The sequence below is a fragment of the Pleurodeles waltl genome, chromosome 6, assembly GCF_031143425.1.
Source record: "Pleurodeles waltl isolate 20211129_DDA chromosome 6, aPleWal1.hap1.20221129, whole genome shotgun sequence".
Lineage (NCBI taxonomy): Eukaryota > Metazoa > Chordata > Amphibia > Caudata > Salamandridae > Pleurodeles > Pleurodeles waltl.
Window position 1 is genome coordinate 688,954,469 of NC_090445.1, and position 22,094 is coordinate 688,976,562.

The following is a 22,094-nucleotide window of genomic DNA, read 5'->3' on the forward strand; positions in this document are numbered from 1 at the left end:
AAAGCAAATGGGGGAAGTACCCAATGTCATGGGACTCAGGGGGACAGGGAGAAGCACATGGATGACAGAGAGCAACACGGACAAAAGAAGTAAATGTAGAACATAGCAGAAAAAATCATGCACTCTCAACCGAAAGAAAAAAGTAGAGCTTGAAAAGCAAACAATTGGAACACACAAGTTAGCCAATCAAAAGAGATGGTAGAAAGGCTGTACTCCATGGCAGGGACAAACACAAGACTGGCAAGCTGGGACACAAATAAGAAGCAAGCAAATGAAAGTGACAGGAAAGCCAGCGACTAGTAAGCAACAGGCGAGCTTCAAGCAACTATATGGTTGTGGTAAGCCCACAATATCTCCTGTAATAGCCAGCGCATGTGTTGTCTAGTATGTGAGACCTATAAATGAGGATCCTCAGAATCTACCATTCTCCAGATTGCCACTTGGGAACCCAGCAAGCACCTCTGTTGTAATTTCAATTTTGTACATAGCACTTCTACACAAAATTCACCTATAAAGCTATCTGAACTTCACAGTAGATTATTGTATTTCTCCCCTGATAGCTAGCACTAAAACAGGAGCACAGAAGCTTCAGGTTCTGCAGAACTCTGTGCCATGCGGGTTGCTGCTCCCAAAATGATACTGTTTAATGGTAAATGCAAGAATATAGATTATTTCCTAAACACATATTGTCATTTACATAAGGTCCTGGGGAAATAACAACATAAACTGAATCAATGGATGCCAGCTAGAAAATTGAGATCAACTCGCAAATGTTTTTTTTGGATAACATCATGAAAAGGAGCAAACGCAGAAGTCAATTCATCCCATCTGTCAGAGATTCATTGGAACATTATTATTAAGGCTCCTGGTTTTCTGGTATTTAATTTCTAAGCATTTTCGTCTGTATTTATCCATATTTATTTTTTGGCCATTTTATTTCTATTTATCTTAATTTATTTTGTGTTTTGAGAATAAATGGAGTAGTAGAATGGTATTTTTCCATAGTTAACTGACAGGCATTTACTCATACTTTGATGTCTGTCACGTTTTAGCAAATTAAGCACTCAAATGCAACAAAATACTACACCCACGGATAAATATTAGCATTATATACAAATATATACTAACATATGCCTGTATGTAAGGTAATTTCATCCTGTTTTTTTTAACTTCTCGTGCTTGTATCTGCTCAGATGTTGGCCTCGAAGACATGAAGGGCAGCATGGAGGGTTACTCACAAGAATCACAAGTGTCTGTATTTTCCCTCTTTTAAAAATGGAAAACTGGGAACCATAATTATTATTCTAATTTTCTTCTATATGGAGCACTGTCTGGCCATAACTTCCCTTACTGTTTTCCATCATGGTATATAAAAACTGATGATGATGGTGCTGATAGGGTTCGACGGTCTCAGAATGGTGCTACTACGAGGCGAGTGGCTGGGATGGTGGTAATTTGGAGTGACTAGCTCGGATGGGACTAACAGTGTGTGACGGGTTGGGGTGATGCTAATGGGGGTGACAGGCTGGAATAATGATACTATGAAGTCACAAACTGATATGATCCAGCATGTCTCAACCAGACTTTCTGTGAACCCTTTCCGCTTTCATATTTCATGTACTCCAAATGAAACAAGCATTTACAATGCAACGGGTCTCGCGTTTGCTCATGTTAGAGCTGATCGCGTTATAAACTCCTAACCCGACTTTTCACCTATCGGGCAAAAGTGCATTTATCTACATAACCCGAAAAAGTGAAATTAACTATATAAAGCGCTCAACTTCTGCCAAGCGAGATCGCGCTCGTAAATTAGAGAAAAAGAAGTCCACGAGCCCGATGGAAAACAGCGAGCCTAGCATGTTTTCTGTACTTGGTCGCTGCGCTCGAGGAGGGCTAGCCACCGGAAAAGGCATGACGTATGCTTGCCTTCGACTAATGAAAGCAAGCGGATTTTATTAGGCAAGCCCACGAACCAATAAAAAACACTGACGTGAAGTTGACAGGGCTCCGAGCCCTTTTCTAAATACAAAAGCAACTCGCTGCGATACGCATGCGCGAGCGCATGCAACGCAGGCTCGACCCTAAAAACAGCTATGTACTGAGCCAAAATATTTTAGGTTGCTTTGGCCTGGCAAAACAGATACATATTGTGACTTTGCAGAAAGTTGTCAGCTCAGTTTACCGAGGATACAAAAGAGTTACATGTTGAATGTTTGAAATTGGCGGCCCCAGTCTACACATGCAAGTGACTTTTTATGCACTTATAAAATAGAATTATGGTTCTAGTGCATGAAAGTGATGTCTGCTTAGCTGAAGGGATTTGGAGGCTTTATACAGAACAGAAGCACAAGAGTGAGCTAGTGTGAGAACATCCATCTGATTGCATGTGTCCCCTCGTATTTCACTTTCGTTGAACATCTGGATTTTTTAACTTTTGCTGTGAGCCTGAAAAAAGTGCCTCGGATATGTTTGTGGTGTTTTAAAATCAGGCTTTTTCTTCCTTTCATTGCCACTTCTGTAAGAGGAGACATGTTTGTCATAACTGGACAGAAAATGCAATTGGCACTGAAAACTACAAAATGCTCTTAACTGCAAGGTCCTAATTTAACCACTAAAGGTCAGGTGACTCGGTTGCTAATGTATCAGTTATGACTCATGAAGGTTCGATTGTATCCTCTCTAAATAAAATGTCATATATTCAGACATTTCCATGGTAAGGCTGGCAGAACGGCGGTGTAGGTAATTTTGCTACCTTGGTGACGTTTATTTGGAAAATATTGCAGCTTTTCATACTTGGCTCAAAACTGAGACGTTTGTAACACTTTGTAATGCATGCACCCTTACTTAAGATGAAGGAAACAGTTCTCAGAAACATCCACTTCCCAGAAAACAATAAGCCCCAATTTCTTCGTTATGCAGATATACCATCTCAGTACATCTGCATCAGCAATTAATTATTCTGCTGGGATCATTAATTCCAAGATTCAGATTTACCACAGTATTAAGATTTATTATCCTCCTTTGAAAGGGGAACTAGAGCGGAAATCATTGTTTTCGTACAGATTTTGCAAGTAGCTTCCGACTTTGAGGTCTTCTTAGGAGACATATTTCATCAGGTTCTACCTGGCAAATGTTTCCATAGAGGTTGCAGTTATGCTGCATGTGACATTGAAAATCTCTTCTAAAGCTGTAGAGCAAGACTGTACATGTTTGAATAGATGACTCAGTTTGAATAGTGTGAAAATGATTTCACTCCGCCGTGGGATCTATCTTGCAATGCGCCTGGGAAACTGAAATAAATGCAATCTTAATGAAGGGTGAAAAAGAAATGTGAAAACTCACACACACAATATGTGTCATTTCTCCTCAGAAATGTAAATAATTATCTCATGAAATTACCATTTCCATTATATCAGCAGCTGAGAAAAAAACAGCCCACATTAGGATATGTAACTTTCCATGTTTAAAGTATGTTAAGAAACAGACATTTTATATATCTTTCTGTTTGGAATTAAGAGTGGCCTTCGGCTCGGGCATTTAACACGGGGAGCGGGCCTTTAATAGCCGGTAGAGCCCGCTACGGCGGGTTCTAAGGCTATTTTAGAAAATTGGAATGTTGGGAGCTCCATTGGAGACAATGGAGTGCCCTGGGCTTTTACTGGCTGGTAAAAGCCCAGAACATCAACATTCCAATGTTCTTTGTTCACCGCAATAGCGGTGAACAAGGCCTCACTGAACCAGAGGGGATTTCTATCCCCTCAGGCTCCTTGAGGACTTTGTTTTATTTATTAGAACATTCTTCTCTCTAGTGGCAGAATATTCTAATAGCCTTATAGCCCTTCGTAGCTGGGCTATGCCGGCAATTAAAGTCCCGCTCCCTTGTTAAAGGCCCTCGCTTTCGGCTCAGGTCTTTAACGCTGGAGCGGGCCTTTAATGGCCAGTATAGCCTGCTACAGAGGGCTCTAAGGCTATATTGTTAAACGGCTCAGTATGGATGAAGTGAATTCACATAACTATTTGGGAGACATCTTAAATAAAGAGTTTAAGTGATTGATGTACAAAGAGTTTTAACGGTCGCAAACCTTCAGATTCTGTAAATATGAGACCTTGCGACCCACTAGAACACTTTTTGTACTGTACTAGGCCCAATTAAGGTTTTCAAAATTGATATTTGGGTTAAGTAAATATTAAAGAATCTCTATTTGGAAGGGGCGTGTTAAGGGCGTCCTTTCCAAATACTGGCTCTTTAAGGTATGTATTCATGTTTTTCTCCTGACACTTGGTCGTAAAACATTAATATTTTACCACCAATTCAAGATTAATGGTAAACCATTCGGAAATGGGAAGGGTTCCCCAGGGGACACCTTCCTCTTTGAGAATATTCACAAAAACATTTTTAAGGGTAGGCAGTAGTCCATAGGAACACTGCATACTCCTAAAAATAATTTATTTAACTTTTTTATTTTCTGAACGCATCCTGTTCTCCTGTTACGAAAATGGGCTGCATTTAAAAAATAAAAAGATTGCTTTATTTAAAAACAAACAGAGATATGTTGGCTTGCTGACTCCAGCAGCTCACCATGCTTGTGACTCTTGACAGTCACAGCAGGTCACAATTTGTGACATGCCTTAAGTATATTAACGAGGTAGATTGAATTGCAACCTTCTATGATTCAGAATAGTGTGAACCAACCAACGTATTAGTACGCAAATTGGTTTACAAAATTCCTTTCCAGTCGCACAAATCTGTGCACCTTTTACTAACACTTTTCACAAATGGAAAATTTGTACATCAAACTCTAGGTGTCCCAAATGTGTCATTTAGCCTGTCACAGACAAATATTTTAGCATTAATGATTTGTATGTGGCAAAGGAAGAGTGCCCAATAATGATGATGAATTAGAAAGTAATACTGTTGGACTTTTTCCCTTACGCAGGGTCATCCCAATTCTTTTTGCTTCCTTCCTCCTGGTTTTTCTGACCTCTTGGCTGTTGGCTGTAGGACTCTGAGCACTTTATCACTGCTGACCAGTGCTAAAGTGCAGGTGCTCTCCCATCTAAAGTTAGTATGATTGGCTTATACCAAATTGGCATTTTTAATTTACCTATAAGTCCCTTGTACAGTGGTATCTCTATACCCAGGGCCTATAAATTAAATACTACTAGTGGGCCTGCAGCGTTGCTTGCCCACCCACTGAAGTAGACTTTCAAATCTGTCTCAGGACTGCTAGCGCAGGGCCTGTGTGCGCAATTGTCTGCCACATGGACCTTGCATCTACATTTACTTGCCAGGCCCAGAACTCCCCTTTTACTACATGTAAGTCACCCCTAAGGTACGCCCTAGCTAGCCCTATGGGCAGGGTGCCATGTATGTAGAAGGCAGGACATGTGCCAGGTTGCGTGGCCTGTCCCGGTAGTGACAAACAGCCTAACTTGGTGTCTCACTGCTGTGAGTGCTGCCTTCTCATAGGATTGCATTAGAAATGCCCTGCCTTATGTGTAAGGGGTATTATCTGATTAATGAGGGGTAGCGTAGGCGTGTTTGGTATGGTTGTGATGGTGATAATAAATGCTGCTTACTGGTGTTGGTGTATTTTTTAATACTACCACCAAAATGCCACTTCTAGAAAGTGCGCATTTATCTGTGCTTATGACTCTAATGTTTTGCAGCCTGACTCCAATCCACGTCTGGGCAGAGTGACAGTTGGGGCTTTGTGCATACTTTTCAGACAGCCTGTACACAGGGAGGTTGGAGGTGTCACAGAGGTGCATCTGCATATTGAATAGTCTTCCTGGGCTGAGAGAAGGGAGAGGCGGGCACACCTACATTTGTAAAGGCTGTGCCCTGGCCTCACAGAATAGGGTTGTTATCCCCCAACAGATGTTTGGAGCCTGTGCTGCAAAGGAGAGAGGGGGCACTCCCAGAACCAGTTGTAACTAGCTGGAACCTCCTCTCACTACCATTGCAAAACATTGTAAGGACTGAATATAAGTACAGGGGAATTTTCCCCACAATTTGGAGACTCTTGGAATTATCTTGGAACTGGACACCAAAGGCTGAAAGGACTCACCAGGAACCACCAAGGACTGCTGCTGCTGTGCTGACTTGTGACCTGCTTTGTCACTGTGAAGGACTTGCCACTTGCTGCCTTTTCCTTGTGCTGGCCTGTTGCTGGACCCCTCCACCTGTGGGCTTTCTTCCAGGACATTGTCCCCTAGGGGCAGGGTGCTGTGGCCCCTGACCCCTGCATCCTTTTCTTCCCGAGGGGTCCTTCGCCTTTGTTGTGGCTGCCATAGCGATAATTGCAGCACGCTTATGGAGCCCTGGGAGCTCGTAGGCTCCTTGATGCATTGTGCCCTTTTGCCGAGGAAAATCACTGCCGCAGCCCGGGGGAGGTTACTGGTCTGAGCACGAGCGAGCGTGCTGTTCCGTTCCCCTGGGACACCAGGAGAAGTCTTTATTATTTCACTTGGAGCTCGAGCGCTCCTGTCGTGCCCCCCCAGGAGAAGCGTGCTCTGTAGCTCATCCCCGGGGCTCTGGCAGATGCCTGCCTCCTTTTCACCGACCGGACAGGCCGCTGGGTGTTGCGGGAGCCATGGGCAGGGGAGGACGCTTCAGTGGAGGCTCCCTCGCCTCACCAGGCCCTTTGGGAGGGCTTCCATGGAGTCAGGGGGAAGGGAAGCCTCACCGGAGGCTCTCTCTGCTCCTCCGACAACCCGGATTTGCCAAAGGAGGCAGCGGGCAGGGTGGGAACCCCGCTGGAGGTTCCCCCGCGCCGCCAGCTTCCTTGTGTGGCCGGTGTGGGCCAGCCTTGAGATTTGTGGTCTCCCCCACCGTGAAGGGCCAGGAAAGGCCAGGGCGAGACCCGAAGAGATCACGGCCCCTCGAGGGGCCTGTTACAAAATCGGAGGGAGTCTGTGGTGCCCCCCCACTTCTCACCTTGCCTCAAAGACATTGCCCCCCTCGTGAGGGCCAGTTGAGGTCCGGGGGGACCCCTAGTAATCACGGGTCCCCAGGAGGGGCCTGTTAGGAGTATAGAGGGGGTGCGTGCCGCCCCCCGCAATTGCTGGGGAGGCCCCCACGTTGCACAAAAGAGCACCGGGGGCCCCTTCTTTGTTCTTCTAGGCACTGAAGGTGCCTTTATCATCACTTCTAAGTGACAATATATATACCAAAAGTTCTTATTAGAGACTTTATTCCATTATATGTTGCCTACCTGTTTTATGATGTTTTTTTACATGTGTGCAAATGTTCCTTTTATGGACATGCTTGCTAATATGTTTTTCTAACTTGCCATATGTTTTTTAATGTTCCTACTATGGGCATTTTATGATATTCTTATGACAAGTGCTTTGGTGTAATAGCGTGTTTTCCTGACTACTGCTTATGTTGCAGAATACCGAGTAACCTGTGTGTTAGGTGTGACTACTGCTAGTTTGCAGAGTAACAAATGTGTAATGTTCTGACAACTGCTAAGGTAGCAGGATAGTACTGATATGTGATATTTGGTCTAATAATTGCGTTGTGTACAATACAGTATATTTTCATATAATCTGGTGATGTGTTTCCTTTGTGGTGGGGATATTGCGTCACGTGTGTCGTGTGTGTTGTGCAAACGCTTTACACATTGCCTCTGGGATAGGCCTGACTGCTCATGCAAGCTGGTGAGCAGGGTTTTTCTTGGACGTGTAACTCCCTTGCCCTGACTAGAGTGGGTAGGGTCTGCCTGGCTGAGGTGCATACCCTAGCCAACCAGAAACTCAATTTCTTACAAATACAAATGAAGAAATTAAACTACGGAATTTTCAGGTTATTGGTCACCCAGAGACATCATCTGGTTAAGGTGGAGCCTCTGAGTGAACGGCACCAGATGTTCAGAGTTACAGCTGATCCTGTAATGAAGATGTAAGTACATTGTTACGGGACATCCCAAGTACTGCTATTGCTGTGGTCTACTTTCATGCAGAGTATCCAAGCCAGACCCCTGGGCTTTCTCTGCACAGCATTAAATTGGCAGTTGTTTGCTCAGGGATATGAAGATTATTTTGGTTCCTCAGAGACTTGGACTATGAAAGAAATTCGGGAAACTTTCCCCACCATTTTGAATTTTTTTATTTTTGTGGAAAGGAATTTGGGAGCTTTCCGGCCAGAAGGCACTTTCCAATGATAGGAAATATTACATTTTGTATTAAGCAAAGGTGTGGTTTGATGAAGGAATGTTTTGGAAGTTTGGAGAGTTGCTTATAAAAACGTATGCCAAAGGTTGCAGCTTACAAATTTGCAGCACCTACAAGGTTCAACTACTGTGCCACAGTATGATTTCCCAGACTTTCTGCATCTTAAAATCAGTTTTTTTAGCTCAACGACTTATGCAACTGATTTGACCAGATGCTAATGTGTGCCACTTCTGTTCGACCACCAGAGAAATTCTACTGAAGCATGGTTTACAGAGAACGATTAATTCAGACGTGGAGCTGAAAAGACACCGTCTGTTATGTTGCAGTTTGAGTTCAGCTTCAGTTACAGAGCTGATCTGTCCTCCCAGCCGTATTTGCTAAAAACATATACTATACTGCCAGTCAGAATTGTGCTGCTTCTTCATTTCTTCACCAACAACACTCTTGCACCATGCAATGCATGGCTCTGAGTGGCTTCATAAATCTAGAGTAAGGCAACACAGTGCAAATTGCTGCATTGCGTTATTCTGCCCCAAGGAGACGTTCCATGGGTGTTGCATGTGTGTGCCCACACAACATCCATGGATTTTGACGCATTCCCTGATTCACCAGAAGTAGTAGACCTGGGAATGCACCACACATTCTGCAACACACATAGGAAGAGGAAAATGCCTCAGGGAATTTATTTTTATGCATTAAGGTTCCCGTTTCTGCTCACAAACAATCCTCCTTACAATGCAGGCAACTTTGTAACATAGTGCAAGGGTGCCTGCATTGGCACTAGGCAGTCAAAAAGGTGCCAGCGCTGGGACAAAGACAGGACTGGGCAATATCCTTTTAAATACGGGGCATTCCTGCCCTTTCCCTGTCATGCAGAGCGGCAAGGTGACTTGCTGCGCTGCGTCACTTTGCCGTAAATATGACAAATAAGAAACTATTTTGCATTTCCAAGGAATTCATGCTGTCTGTGGCACCAGACAATGCACTACTCTTCCCTTCACAGATACATTGTTTCTAAAATAGTCTGTTGTGCATTTATAACATTCAAGAGAGCACAAGTTACTTTGTTTTCTTCCAAACGCTCCCAAATGGTCACCAGCAAAGGGTCTCTCAATCCAGATTCCAACTTCATACTCCTTCTCAATTGAGAGCTCTACTCTATTGAGAAATCTCGCTTCTAGTTTGAGGTTTTACCTTGATCTTAAGTGTTTTTCTTCAGTGAAGAATGGTTTCTCTGGCTAGAAAATATGCAATGGTTCCCTTGCAGCTGAAGAAATGTTACATGACCCAGGTCACCGCTCAACTTTGTACATTTCCCACAACATGCAGCTGTTGCACATCTTCTCAAATTAAAGATAACAAGGACATGTTGTGGCCCTATCGAATCTTGTGAGCTTCTTGGCTCGATGTTGGCTTCGACCTACCAGGGAAAAACGAATCAAGAATTGTGCCATGTGATCAGCCCTCCACTATATTTTGTCTCGTAGACTTCAAGCACCATATGTTTTGTTTTAACACAGTTAGAAGTCTGGTCAAAGATATCCTTAGTTAGTTACCCCTTAACTTAGGTCGTCTGCACCCCCAATTACTGTCTGCAATCAGTTTGCATCTCAACCTGATCATTTCCTTTATGTATGAAGACCATCAGGTCAGACAGAAGAGATACGAGTGACCACAGGCTCAACACTAAACGTATTATCATTTGATTCTTCTAATGCTTTAGCCACATTGCATTAATGTCTCTCTCTACAAACAATGTTCCCCTGTTGTGAATTATAGTCCCCATGTGTGAGTGGGATCAGGCAAGAATACAGAATCTCTAAGAATAACCTAGGACCGGTCATGGCCATCAAGGGACCCACTTTTTGGCTTGGAACCCATGTACATAAGTCTGTTGTCCTCAGTTGCCTGTCGGAGTAGCTCACACAGTCCGTGCACATTATAGCTTCCATTCTCTACAGATATACATGCTTTCTGCTTCATGCTCAGACCCGATCACAATTATCCTTTGTCATGAAAGAGCTGCTGGTTGCCGATGCTCCGTGTCTCCTGAGCGCATTTAACAATACCCTCTTCTCTTCTTTAGGAGTGACTGGGTGACGTCCTACACTGTCATGGTCAGCAATGACAGCCATGCATGGGTCACAGCCAGAAATGAATCTGGAGAGATGGTGAGTGCTCTCTCTGGAAGGTGTCCCTTGTGAGAGTTACTGGATGGGGTTGGTGAAGAAAAGTATGTGTGTGTGTCTTTGTGTCCATGGACCTATGTGCTTTGCAACAAGCAGTGCGTGTGTGTGTGCTTGTGTGTGTCTGTTTCATGCATTTGTGTCAAGAAATAGAGGGCATAGAATCAGACTGTAAATGCAACAAGCAGTGTGCTTAAGTGTGTGTCTATGTGTCACCAAGTGTTTCTTGCATGCATGTGTCTGATGCAATCAGTTGTGTCTAGAAGGAGAGGGCACAGAGTGTATGCACAACAAGCAATGTGTGTCTGTGTCTGTGTGTGAATCTGTTTGTGTAGTATGAGGTACCCAATGCTGCAGAAGTAATGTATCAGAAATCCACACAGGTGTGAAATAAGTCTGCATTTAGAATGTCTGTCTGTTGTATTCACGTTATATAACAATGTGTAAAACACATACATATGTAAATATCGAGGTCTTTAAAAGATCTAATTACACAGGGCAGTGTAATATATTTGATTGCAAGAAGAGTGTGTACAATTTCCAGATCAGTTAGCAGTGTCTTAGAGCTCTGGATACACTTGTGCTGAGTAAGACACTATTTAGGAAAGGTGTATCAGTGAGACAAACAGGTTTCACTCATGCCCTGTGTTGCTAATGTGCTAGAGTCTGAACCTATTAGAACATAACTCAGTAAGACACGTTGAGGGTTGCATTGGCTGCACACATAATTCATATTTATTTGATCAACAGATTTTTGAAGCAAACAATGAAAAAGAGATACCGGTTCTGAATGAACTGCCAGAGCCGCTGGTTGGGCGTTATATCCGTATTAATCCTCGTTCCTGGTATGAGGAGGGAAGTATCTGTATGAGGGTAGAAATCCTGGGCTGCCTTCTTCCAGGTAAATTGTACATTGTACAGCAAATGTAAGGTGTTTTTCTCTCTCGTATTTGCTCATATTCCTCATCTTATAACTTGAGAGGGAGGGAGGCAAAGAGTGTGCTTGTTGTTTGTGATTCCCATCACCTTGAATTGAGCCTTTGAGTTTGGCTGGCTCTACTGTTGATGAGTCAAAAGATGCTTCACGTCAAATTAATGACATGACTGGTTGTAAGGCTCTAGATTTGGGGTTTGGGCAATGCAAGACGTCAGCTAAAGTAATAACCACCTCTGCACTTCCTTCTTGCCAGCATGTTTGTTATGTTGATAATTACCTGCAGTTTGTGCGTTTTGGATGTTGTGTTTAGGATGTATGAAGTGTAAGTGGTTTGTTTATTGAAAGTGTTTATTGTTTTATTTCTGGTGAGTAGTACAGATTTGTTGATACTGCTGGTTGTGTTATCGGAGGTGTTTGTGATGCAGTTTGGTGCACCTAGGAAATTTGTTAATGTTGTTTATGATGAGTGGCCTGCGTTTTTTGTATTTTCAATTTATTGTGTATTGCTGCTGGTTCTTAGCTCCGATTGTGAGAACAGAAATATTACAAATCATTAAATCCCTTAAAAAAACAGATGGTGAGTAGTCTGTTTCTCCCTTTGGAGAACCTATTTCTTTCATTTTTAAGTAAGGCAGTGACGAGCTATGTATTAGTGAAAGTGGGTTTGGGACCTGAAATGTGCACATGAGGGAGGGCCAATTATAGTGAGGTTGCTGGAATTGAACAGAGACAATCCACAGGGGTAGCCAGGATCCATCGCTGCTTGGATTATAGACAGCAAGGATACCCAAGGGATTAAATTAGGGGATAAGGGGCATACAATGATCATCTTCCCAGATGATATTGTGCTAATTTTGAGGGATCTTGAATTGTCCATTCCACACCTTTTCAGACAAATGTAGAGTTTTAAGATGGCCTCTGTCTTTACCATTAATATTGCAAACCATAGAGAAAAAAGATGAGCTAGAGGTGAGTGTGGGGCTATGATGGCCAATATTTAGAATTTAATTTAACAGGGGAGATAAATACACTGCATTACGAAAACTATCCCAGATTGATTTGAAAAAATATATCTTTTATTGTTTTTAAAGATCAACACAATAAACAAAAAACAAGAACATAACAATCAAACTAAATCCAGCAGGCATCAAGAGAGCAATGACAACCTGGTCTCCTTCCACCCCTCTGCCCTCCCGCCCGCTCCCACTCTGAGGAGTGATCACGATTATGCACCCCACTCCCCCAAAACCCAAAACCCCTAGTAGCTCAGTCCCCCCACCCTTCCCTACCTCTGGACCATTGTCTAGGCCCCTTTCTGCCTAGGTTCCCCTACATTGTCTCGTATTTCCACAAGCAGTTATCCCAGATTGATTTGGAAGATTAAATTGAATCTTTACAGACAGAGGCGGTCATTCTGACTTTGGCGGGCGGCGGAGGCCACCCGCCAATGTCCCGCCGTCAGAATACCGCTGCGCGGTCAAAAGACCGCAGCGGTAATTCTGAGTTTCCCGCTGGGCTGGCCGGCGACCGCCAGAAGGGCGCCCGCCAGCCCAGCGGGAAATCCCCTTCCATGAGGATGCCGGCTCCGAATGGAGCCGGCGGAGTGGAAGGGGTGCGACGGGTGCAGTTGCACCCGTCGCGATTTTCAGTGTCTGCTTGGCAGACACTGAAAATCTTGGTGGGGCCCTGTTAGGGGGCCCCTGCAGTGCCCATGCCAGTGGCATGGGCACTGCAGGGGCCCCCAGGGGCCCCACGACACCCGTTACCGCCAGCCAGGTTCTGGCGGTCAAAACCGCCAGAACTAGGCTGGCGGTCGGAATCCCCATGGCGGCGCTGCCTGCAGCGCCGCCATGGAGGATTCCCTAGGGCGGCGGGAAACCGGCGGGACACCGCCGGTTTCCCATTTCTGACCGCGGCAGTACCGCCGCGGTCAGAATGCCCATGGATGCACCGCCAGCCTGTTGGCGGTGCATCCGCGGTCCCCGGCCCTGGCGGTAGTCTACCGCCAGGGTTGGAATGACCGCCAGAATGCCCACGTTATCATGGCTGGGGCAGATAGATGGCCTTAAAATTGTGAGTCTCCTCAACTAGCTCCTACCAATATTGCCAGTGGAAGTTCCTGCACAAGTAGTTAAGAGATTACAGCTGCTGTTTATTAGTTTTATATAGAGAGGAGCAACAAGGCGAGACTAATTAGAGAACTTCTTATGGCACCAAGGGAGAATGAAGGACTAGTCTGTGAGGAATGATCCAGATCCCCATGGAATCATTTGTGGTTTACCGAAGTATACTCTACCCTACTGTTGGAACTAAGAATATATTCCCTGCAGAGCTCAACAAAGAAATGTTGTCTTACCCGGGGTCCATTTTAAAGATTATGGCCAAAGACAAAAGAGAACTGTTTCGCCCGGTCCATCTTAGGGCAATCAATTTATTATTTTAGAAAATGATGAGCTACATATCTGAGATAATTTTGACTGATGGGTGGTTGGCTGTTTCTTTTTAATGATACATGTGTTAATGTGATGCATGGAATAAATGACAAACGTTTTTCAAACCAAAACGTTTAGCAGCCTAGATGAAAAGTGCTGGTATTGTGACTTTAAACCGAAGCAGCCCAAGTGAAAACAAGAGGTGACAAGCAAAGTGAAACTGCACCAGACCAAACAATTTCCCTCAAACTGCTAAGCAATTCAACTGATTTTAAATAATTAAATTTTTTTTTAACAAAAATTAATGTGTTGAATGGTTTGTATTAGGAGTGGGTAATGGAAGTTGCTTGGATAACCTGGTAGATCCATTTACCCAATCATTCACCAATTAGTGTTCTTGCTTATACATGTGTTACATTTAGTTGTGGTAGGCGTTCCATGGGTGGAGCACAGGCGTTCCCATACATCCACCCATGGAATGCGATGCAATCCCAAATTTACTAAAAGTTGTAAACCTGGGATTGAGACAAAAAGGTACACCTACCATGGAGAGGCGTAGCAAGGAAAACACGTTCATATCTACTTGTTTCTTCCTCTTCCAATATGTGATGCAAAGGTGATTGTGTTGCCTCTAGACAGCTGAAAGTGAACTAGAGCAGTTACAGAGCAGAATAGCGCCTTATGTTGCTACATATGGCGCTGTTCAGCTCTCTCCCATTCAAACAGCGTATTGTGGCAATTTTTCTTGCTCTCTTGCTTTGTGTGAACTTTTAGTAAATATGCCACTGGTAGGGTGAAGGGGTTTAGGTTGATGATTAAGACATGCATTTGCTTTTGGTCTGTCTTGAAAGTATGCTGAAGCTGCAGGGTGTAGGTGACATTTCTGATATATACTATTGTTGTTATGTTATGCAATAATGGATATTTCCAATATTTTAAAGTGCTGTTTTGGTTTTAACTACTTCATCAGATCCCAACAATTATTATCATCGACGTAATGAAATGATCACCACAGATAATCTGGACTTCAAACATCACAACTACAAGGAAATGCGCCAGGTAAGACAATGTTCATACCTCCACTTACTTAACTTGTGTGTATGAGGATAGATGGTCACTGACAAAGTTTCCAGTCAGTCGTTGTTTTCCGACCTTTCTGATTTCTTCCTGAAGGTCTGGCAGGACAGAGTTGTGATTCTAATAATAGCTGTGTGATTCAGAAACTGGCTGTTAAACTAGTGGTTTTGCATTCTCATTGTGGGTAAGCAAACCTTCCATCCAAAAGCCGAATGTGTGTTGTAGACATGATTCTTATGTGCTTACCCACTTGTGAAATGGCTGCTTGTCTACATTTGAATTCTACTCTTGCACGTGTTGGATATACACAAACCATCTTGGCCAACCTAATTGCCCCACACAACTTCCATTCAGTTTATAGAAGTAACAGAAAGCCTGAAACAGGCTTCCTTGTCATGGGTGGGGCAATAGCTCCTGCACTGGAGCTAGGTTTTTCCATCGATGAGGCATTTATAAAAAGAATGAAATATGGCACTAGAACCGCTGTGGCTACCTTTTAAGATCCTGTGAACAGAGATACCTTTTACAACCCTCTGCATCAGTGCTTAATTTGTAAATAAAGAGGTGCCGGTGCTCAAAGCCCTTCTGTTAAACACAGACTGCTGTAATTAAATCTGCCAACACTGAATACTGAGGCAGCGTAAACCTGAAGCCATCTCGGGCCTCTTCAATCCATTACGGCCACCCCTGCCCCTTCAGCTCATCCTGCAACTTTCTAGTTTCTCCCTTTATGACGCTTTTTAGTTTTTCCTTCTTCCGTCTTTCTCATATGTGTCTTTTGCTCGCAGTAAATGCTTGAGGCATAAGAATAAGCCCCGGCCCTCACAAATAAGTACCGGTGCTCAGCACCGGAAACAACAAGCACAAATTAAGCACTGCTCTGCATCTGCTACAAAGCTCTGCATGGTCGCTTGTTGGCAGGGCCGGTCTGAACAACCAAAAATAGCCCTGGCAAAATGTCCGAACCAACCCAGCTCCTTTCTTCTCCATACTTTCTTTCTCTTTTCATCCATCCATTCTTTCTCTCCCTTCTCTCCTCTCTCTCTTAACTCTTTCTCTCTCTCCGTCCATCTCTCCCATTCACGCCCTCTCTCTCTCTCAACTTGAAGTACACTGTCTCTCTCTCTCTCTCTCTCTCTCTCTCTAGACCTGAAGTCACTCTGCCCACTGAAATTAATCTTTTGGATCCTGGTGAAAGTGGCAGAGGCATCAGCAGTGGCCCTAGGTTGTAACATCCAACCTCCAATAGCCCCAGCCCACAAGGGAAATGGCCGGTGAAATAAAAGGCCAGTCCAGCCCTGCTTGTTGGCTTATCTTCCTAATTTCCAGTTGCCAATTGGAAGCCTACAGTTAGTGCATTTTAACCAAACTTCCCTTGTCATTTGAGGATATTTAGGCAGGCCCCTCAATGTAGATAGAAACACACACTGCAGGTCCAATCTAGAGAATGCCATAGCCCTATTCAAGTAAGCTTACAACCCATTTTTCCATCAAAGCATTGCTTGATCTATCTTGGGGGAGATGTAGCCTAGTGGCTAGAGCTGCTGACTTTGAAAACTGTCCTGTTTCAAATTCTGATCTCAACATCATGTAATTCCGAGCAATCACCAAATCTCCCTTTGCTGAAATGCATTTGTGTTATCCTCACTTAATCTTGTAGATTTTGTCCCTAGTACCCCATGTACCATACACTCAACAGCTGTCCCTCATGTAATTTTCAGTGCTCAGTTGCTTCCTAGCTAGCTATGGCGCTGCATAAATACCAATACATGTATCTGACATGGTGCCAGAATGATGCAATGAAACTAATGTCTGGCAGAAATATAAGGTAGGAAATTGGGTTTAATTGAAGTTGGGGGTGAAGACCCTTCTCAAACAACAACCACAATCTCTGTCCGGGTGAACCACAAAAGTCACTCAATTAACCTGTGCTTACCCCTCTGATAGCATGGCATAAAAGCAGTCAGGCTTAACTTGGAGGCACTGCGTTAAGTACTTATGCAGCACTCAAACAGTAATAAAGTAAAAACAAAACAAAAGAACTACCCAACACCAATTTAGAAAAATAGAATAAAACATAATAAATAATTTTACACCAAAATGAATTAAATCCAATCCGTAGGACCAAAGTTATGATTTTTTTAAATGTGTAGTGGAAAATAGCACCTAGAAGATCAAAGCGCCAACCGCAGGCATCTAGTTGCGCAAGACTGGGGAAAAGTCAAAAGTTATGGCTGACCGCAATGGAGGGTGTTTTGGGTAAACATGGTGGATTAGGTTTGGTCACATCTTACGTTTGGACTTATAAGAATTGTCATGAAAAAGTCTATGAGAGGGTAAAGTTCAGCTGGGCAAGGCAGCTGGCTGTATCTGAGAAGGAGACTTTGGCATCGTGGAGCCACTGGACGAAGTTGTGATGAAGATTTCTACATTCAAACTTTTTTTGGAAGTCAAAAATTCCAGCGGGATGAAGATGCAGGCTTTAGCCAACAAGGGCTCCACGAAGCCGGATACACTTCCTGAGAGGTCATGCTAAACAGAATTTGCTGCTGTGGCAAAAAACATAGTGGGAGCTACTGTGAAGTTAGGCACACCAGTGATGTACCTCAGGCGGATTGGCAAGCAGCTAGGTCCTGGTCTCCTGTCGGTTCTCATGCCACTTTATAGTCATAGATTTCATGTTGTGGCTGTTTGGGCACCTTTAGCACCACTTCCAAGAGTCCTAGACTGGTTGGCACCACTTAGAGGGCAGGACTCAATTCAGGAACAGTCCAGGTTCATGGTTGTTGGAGCTTGTTGTGTCCCTCTATCTCAGAACAGGAGGCCAGCCAACTAGCCATTGGGTTCATTCTGGTAGTCCTGGGATCAAGCAGCAAGGCAGGCCTCAAGCAGCAAGGCTGTTCTCTGAGGCTACAAGGCAGGCTTCAAGCAGCACAACAGACCTCTGATAGCAGCAGGGCAGCTTTCTGAGCTACAAAGCAAGCTTCAAGCAGCAGGGCAGTCCTTTGGAATACAAGGCCCTCTCTCTGAGTGTCCTCCATAGGTCCAGGAGTGAACTGAACGTTTGGTCTGAGGATCAAATATTTATACCAGGTGCCAGCATTTGAAGAGGGAAAAACATCTAGGCTATCACCCATCTGGTTCAGGAAATGTCCTTCCTTCTCTTGCCCCGGCTCCAAGTGGTCGAGGGTGACAACAGAAGGGTGTCAAGTTCTTTTGTGAGTGTGTTGGAGGAATCCTTTCGAAATGTATTTAGGGATGGGTACAGCTCTGCCCCACCCAGCCTGGCAGGGTGACCCATCTGCCAACACTTAGTCACCCTTTATCTCACTGTCTGGGAGGAATACACTAAGAACAACTGCCAACTATTCACAGTCATGTGACCCAGGACACGGGCTGCAAGCATCAAATGGCAAATGCCTAAAAGTGGCTTTTTCAGAACTTTGACTTAAAATCTGACTTTTCCATTAAAGAGGATTTTAAAATACAATTCTTTTCAGACCTTACATGACATTTCTACCTGATCCCAATCAAAAGTGAGTACTTATTAAATGGTATAAGGTGAACCAATGTTATCTTATGGGAGAGGTAGGCAGCACAATAGTAAAAAAAAAAACTTGGGGGGGGGTTTCACTTCCAGGACATGTAAAATTTAAAAACACATGACCTACCTTTTAAATGCAATTCCCCCAGCCTATGGGCTGGTTAGAACCTATACTAGGGGTGACATGTATGTATTAAAAAGGGGAGCTTAGGCCTGGCAAAAGGTTTAGGCCTGGCAAATGGTTTATTTTGCCAGGGACAATTGGCAGTATAAAACCGCACACAGGCTGCAGTGGCAGGCCTTAAACATGTTTTAAAGGGCTTCTTAAGTAGATGGCACAACAGGTAGTACAGGCCCACTCATAGCATTTAATTTACCAGCTTTATATACATTTAGTACCACTTTACTAGGAACTTACAAGTAAATGAACTGTGCACATCGGCTGTAGGCCAATTTTACCACGTTCTAAGGAGTGAGTGCAAGCACTTTAGCACTGGTTAGCAATGGTAAATTGCACAGAGTCCTAATGCCAATGAAAAATAATTCAGGAAGGGTGAATGCAAAATGTTTCTGGGTGACCCTGCCAAGAGGGCCATGTCCAACATATATCATATACACATTGTTTACAAAAACATCTCTGATTGGACTTAATAATAGAAAATCTACACATAATGGGGCAACATATTTGAAAACTATATTTAGGGCAGAATATTTTTGTCAAACTAGTTTTTCCCCAACGTATTCTGACATACCACCTTCCAACCCCTTCTCTGAAAACTTCTCAACCCTAACCAGTGCCATACCTCTGCTGTCCTCTGCGCATTTTGCAGATCAGACTCGTAAGACTGGCATTTTGTCAATTGATATAATGACAACTAGTTCTCTAATCTTAGCCCTCCAAGCCCTTTTGATAGATCCATCTGAAGATGTAGATTCATTTCGTCAAATGTCTGTCTCACACAAGCATGTCCAGGTGGTTTGGGCTTTGATCACATAGAGTGGACCATTCTTTTATGCACCCATTCAAAAAAGCACTCATTGGGTAGGCAATGGTTAAATGTAGAGTTTTACAACACTACAAAAGAAACCACAGAAAGGTTATACACTTTAACCAACAAAGCGACGTTGGAATGTGTAACTGAAAGCATTCTCACTGGTGCTTCCCAGTCCTAATTATAACGAAACGATTTAGCTCAGCAGAAAGTGAGGGTAGACTGGATCTTTTTGTTGTCTGTCAGTGAATTCACTTGCAGAACTTACTTTGTTCTGCCGTAGCTAGCAATACCAGAAATTGACCGACCTACACGGATCTTTGTTTTTTGAAAGATGGCCGAAGTTAGAACGGTAGCTTGTGAAAAAAAATGTGAAAAAACATCTTTTGTTATAAGATATACTCCGAAATGTAGACCATCAATACCGCGAACTTCTAGAAATGTCTCCCTGAAAAATTGTCCTCCCCCATCTAATTCCACTTTCTATTACCTTGCAACAAATACATTGGACTAGAATTCAACTGATCGATTCCTTAAATACTGGGACCTCAATTTCCTGGCTTTGGGAAAGAAATTAATGTCGACATGTTTGTAGTGAGCTGTTAGAGTAAGGTCGATATTTTGGCAGCACAGCTAACGCGGGGCCATTGAATGCAATATTTGAACCATGGTAAACAGAAACAATCTGTGCACTGATTCGAAAATGAGTGCCCTACAGGAACAGGTAGGAAGGGCAAAACAACAGACAACAGTTCCAGTGACCAGTAGTCGGAAAGTGAAGAGGCCGATGGTTAGTGGTAACCCATGACTACTTGTCCTAGAGCCACTTGCATCGTTTCATACAACAGAACACAATCCCCATTTCCTAGCACTTTATACCTTTTCAGTTCATTTTCCTCTTTCTCTTCTTTTCAGGAGTCTTTCACTCACGCCTCCTCCTTACAGAGGGTTTGTTTTGGTCCCTCTCTTTCTTTCCCTGGTATACTGATGACAGTTTTTGCTCACTTTTCCTGGTGCCCGGGTTCTGTGTTATTTCCTTCAGTTTATTGTGCTCACAGGCTTCGCGTATTTGTTAGTTAATTTTACATTGTTCTCTGTAGTGTGGTTACCTGTGGCAGGCGCTCATTTAGTGAAGGTTGTTTCTGCTCTATTTGGTTCTAATCGGTGCATTAGCCACAGGTATTATTAACTCGCTTTCCTTTCTTGTTTCACTGACAGCTGATGAAAGTGGTGAATGAGATGTGTCCAAAAATCACGAGAGTTTACAACATCGGGAAGAGCCACCTGGGGCTGAAGCTGTACGCCATGGAGATGTCTGACAACCCTGGGGAGCACGAAGTTGGTGAGAAGATACCATTGTATTTCCGGTTGATGTTTTGTGCCACAGAGATATCCTCTGAATCTTAAAACCTCGTATGTTGGTTCTGCCGGACTTTAGTGATGTCCCCCGTCATGATAAGCGTGGCAGTGTTACCTAAGCGCTCACTTTTAGCCCTCCCGGTTAACTGCTGCATCACTGAAGGACTTCCGTCATACCCATTAGGCGCCCATTTCAAGTGCACTGGTGCCGTGTATGCACCGGTGCATTTGAAATGGGCTTTTCTTCATTTGCCTAGGTCTATGCATGTGCCCACGAGTCATACTCCAGACGTAGCCGCCTAGACAAAGAAACCCTTAGAGACACAGAGCGGTAATACGACCCTCAAGTGTGGACTTTGTTAAGGGGCATAGCGAGGACCATAGACTTCTACTGGACGTTCCTCCACAGCGGAGTACAGTCATAAACTGTCACCTCCAAGTTTACGCTGGAGATGCACATATAAACACAATGACAGAGGAGCATGCGCTGTGCAGCTACTGCCTCTGCGTATTAAGGCCCAGATTTATGAGAAAATGACGGAACGCGACTTTGCGCCCAGTTTGGCAGCACCGCGCTCCATCATTTTCAACACAAAGGGGTGCGCCATATTTAACAAAATATGGCGCACCCCTGTGTTGCCATCTGCGCCGTTGCTAAATTTGTTTCCGAGCGCCAACGCAGCCACCCTTGCGCGATGATGCAAGGATGGCTGCGCTGCGCGGAAGATTGTTTTTGTGCAGGAAGGCACACCTTCCTGCACAAAAACAATCTTCAATGGCCTTTTGCTCTTACTATGTGTGCTGCACAATACAGCACACATAGAAAAAGCAAAAAACGAGGAGAAATTAAAGCATTTCTCCTCGTTGCACCATGCTAACGCCCCCTGTAGTGGCGTTAGATTTTGGCACTGCCTCAGGTTTACGAAAACTCGTAAATCTGGGGCAGTGTCAAAATGCAGTGGGTGTTACTGTGGCATGCCCACACCAACACCCATTGCATGCTCGCTCCTTCCACGTGTGTGAAGGGGCCATATTTACAAGGTGACGTTAAGCCACAAAAAGTGGGTAAACGCCACATTGAAACACCGCGCAGTGCATAGTGACACTAGAGCGTCGCTAAAAGTAACCCTGTGGTGGCAATAGGGCCTTTTAAATCCGGTCCTAAGGCTGCATGCCTCAACAGGCAAGGCGTGCCCTGTGAAGAAACATGGAAGGAGACTTCGAAACCATGTTCCATTTTGAACTTACTAAATGGGTAAACTGTGCTGAGTGGACTCATTGAGACTGCTCACTGGCCAAACTCAGCACACGTGCCCTTTCCTGTATTTCAGCCGTGGCCTCTTCTCGACTTAGGTATTACCCTTGTGGCGAGGTAGAAAGCTCTACAAA

General features: G+C 44.0%; 1 protein-coding gene across 1 annotated transcript in view; it reads left to right on the forward strand.

The window, feature by feature from the left end:
• The window catches only part of CPXM2 (carboxypeptidase X, M14 family member 2), a 357,136-nt gene that overhangs the window by 209,447 nt on the left and 125,595 nt on the right, over positions 1-22,094 (forward strand). The window contains exons 5-8 of the mRNA XM_069239134.1: positions 10,265-10,349; positions 11,115-11,265; positions 14,704-14,792; positions 20,565-20,688. Coding sequence (XP_069095235.1) covers positions 10,265-10,349; positions 11,115-11,265; positions 14,704-14,792; positions 20,565-20,688 — 449 coding nt within the window. The remainder of the gene's footprint in view (positions 1-10,264; positions 10,350-11,114; positions 11,266-14,703; positions 14,793-20,564; positions 20,689-22,094) is intronic.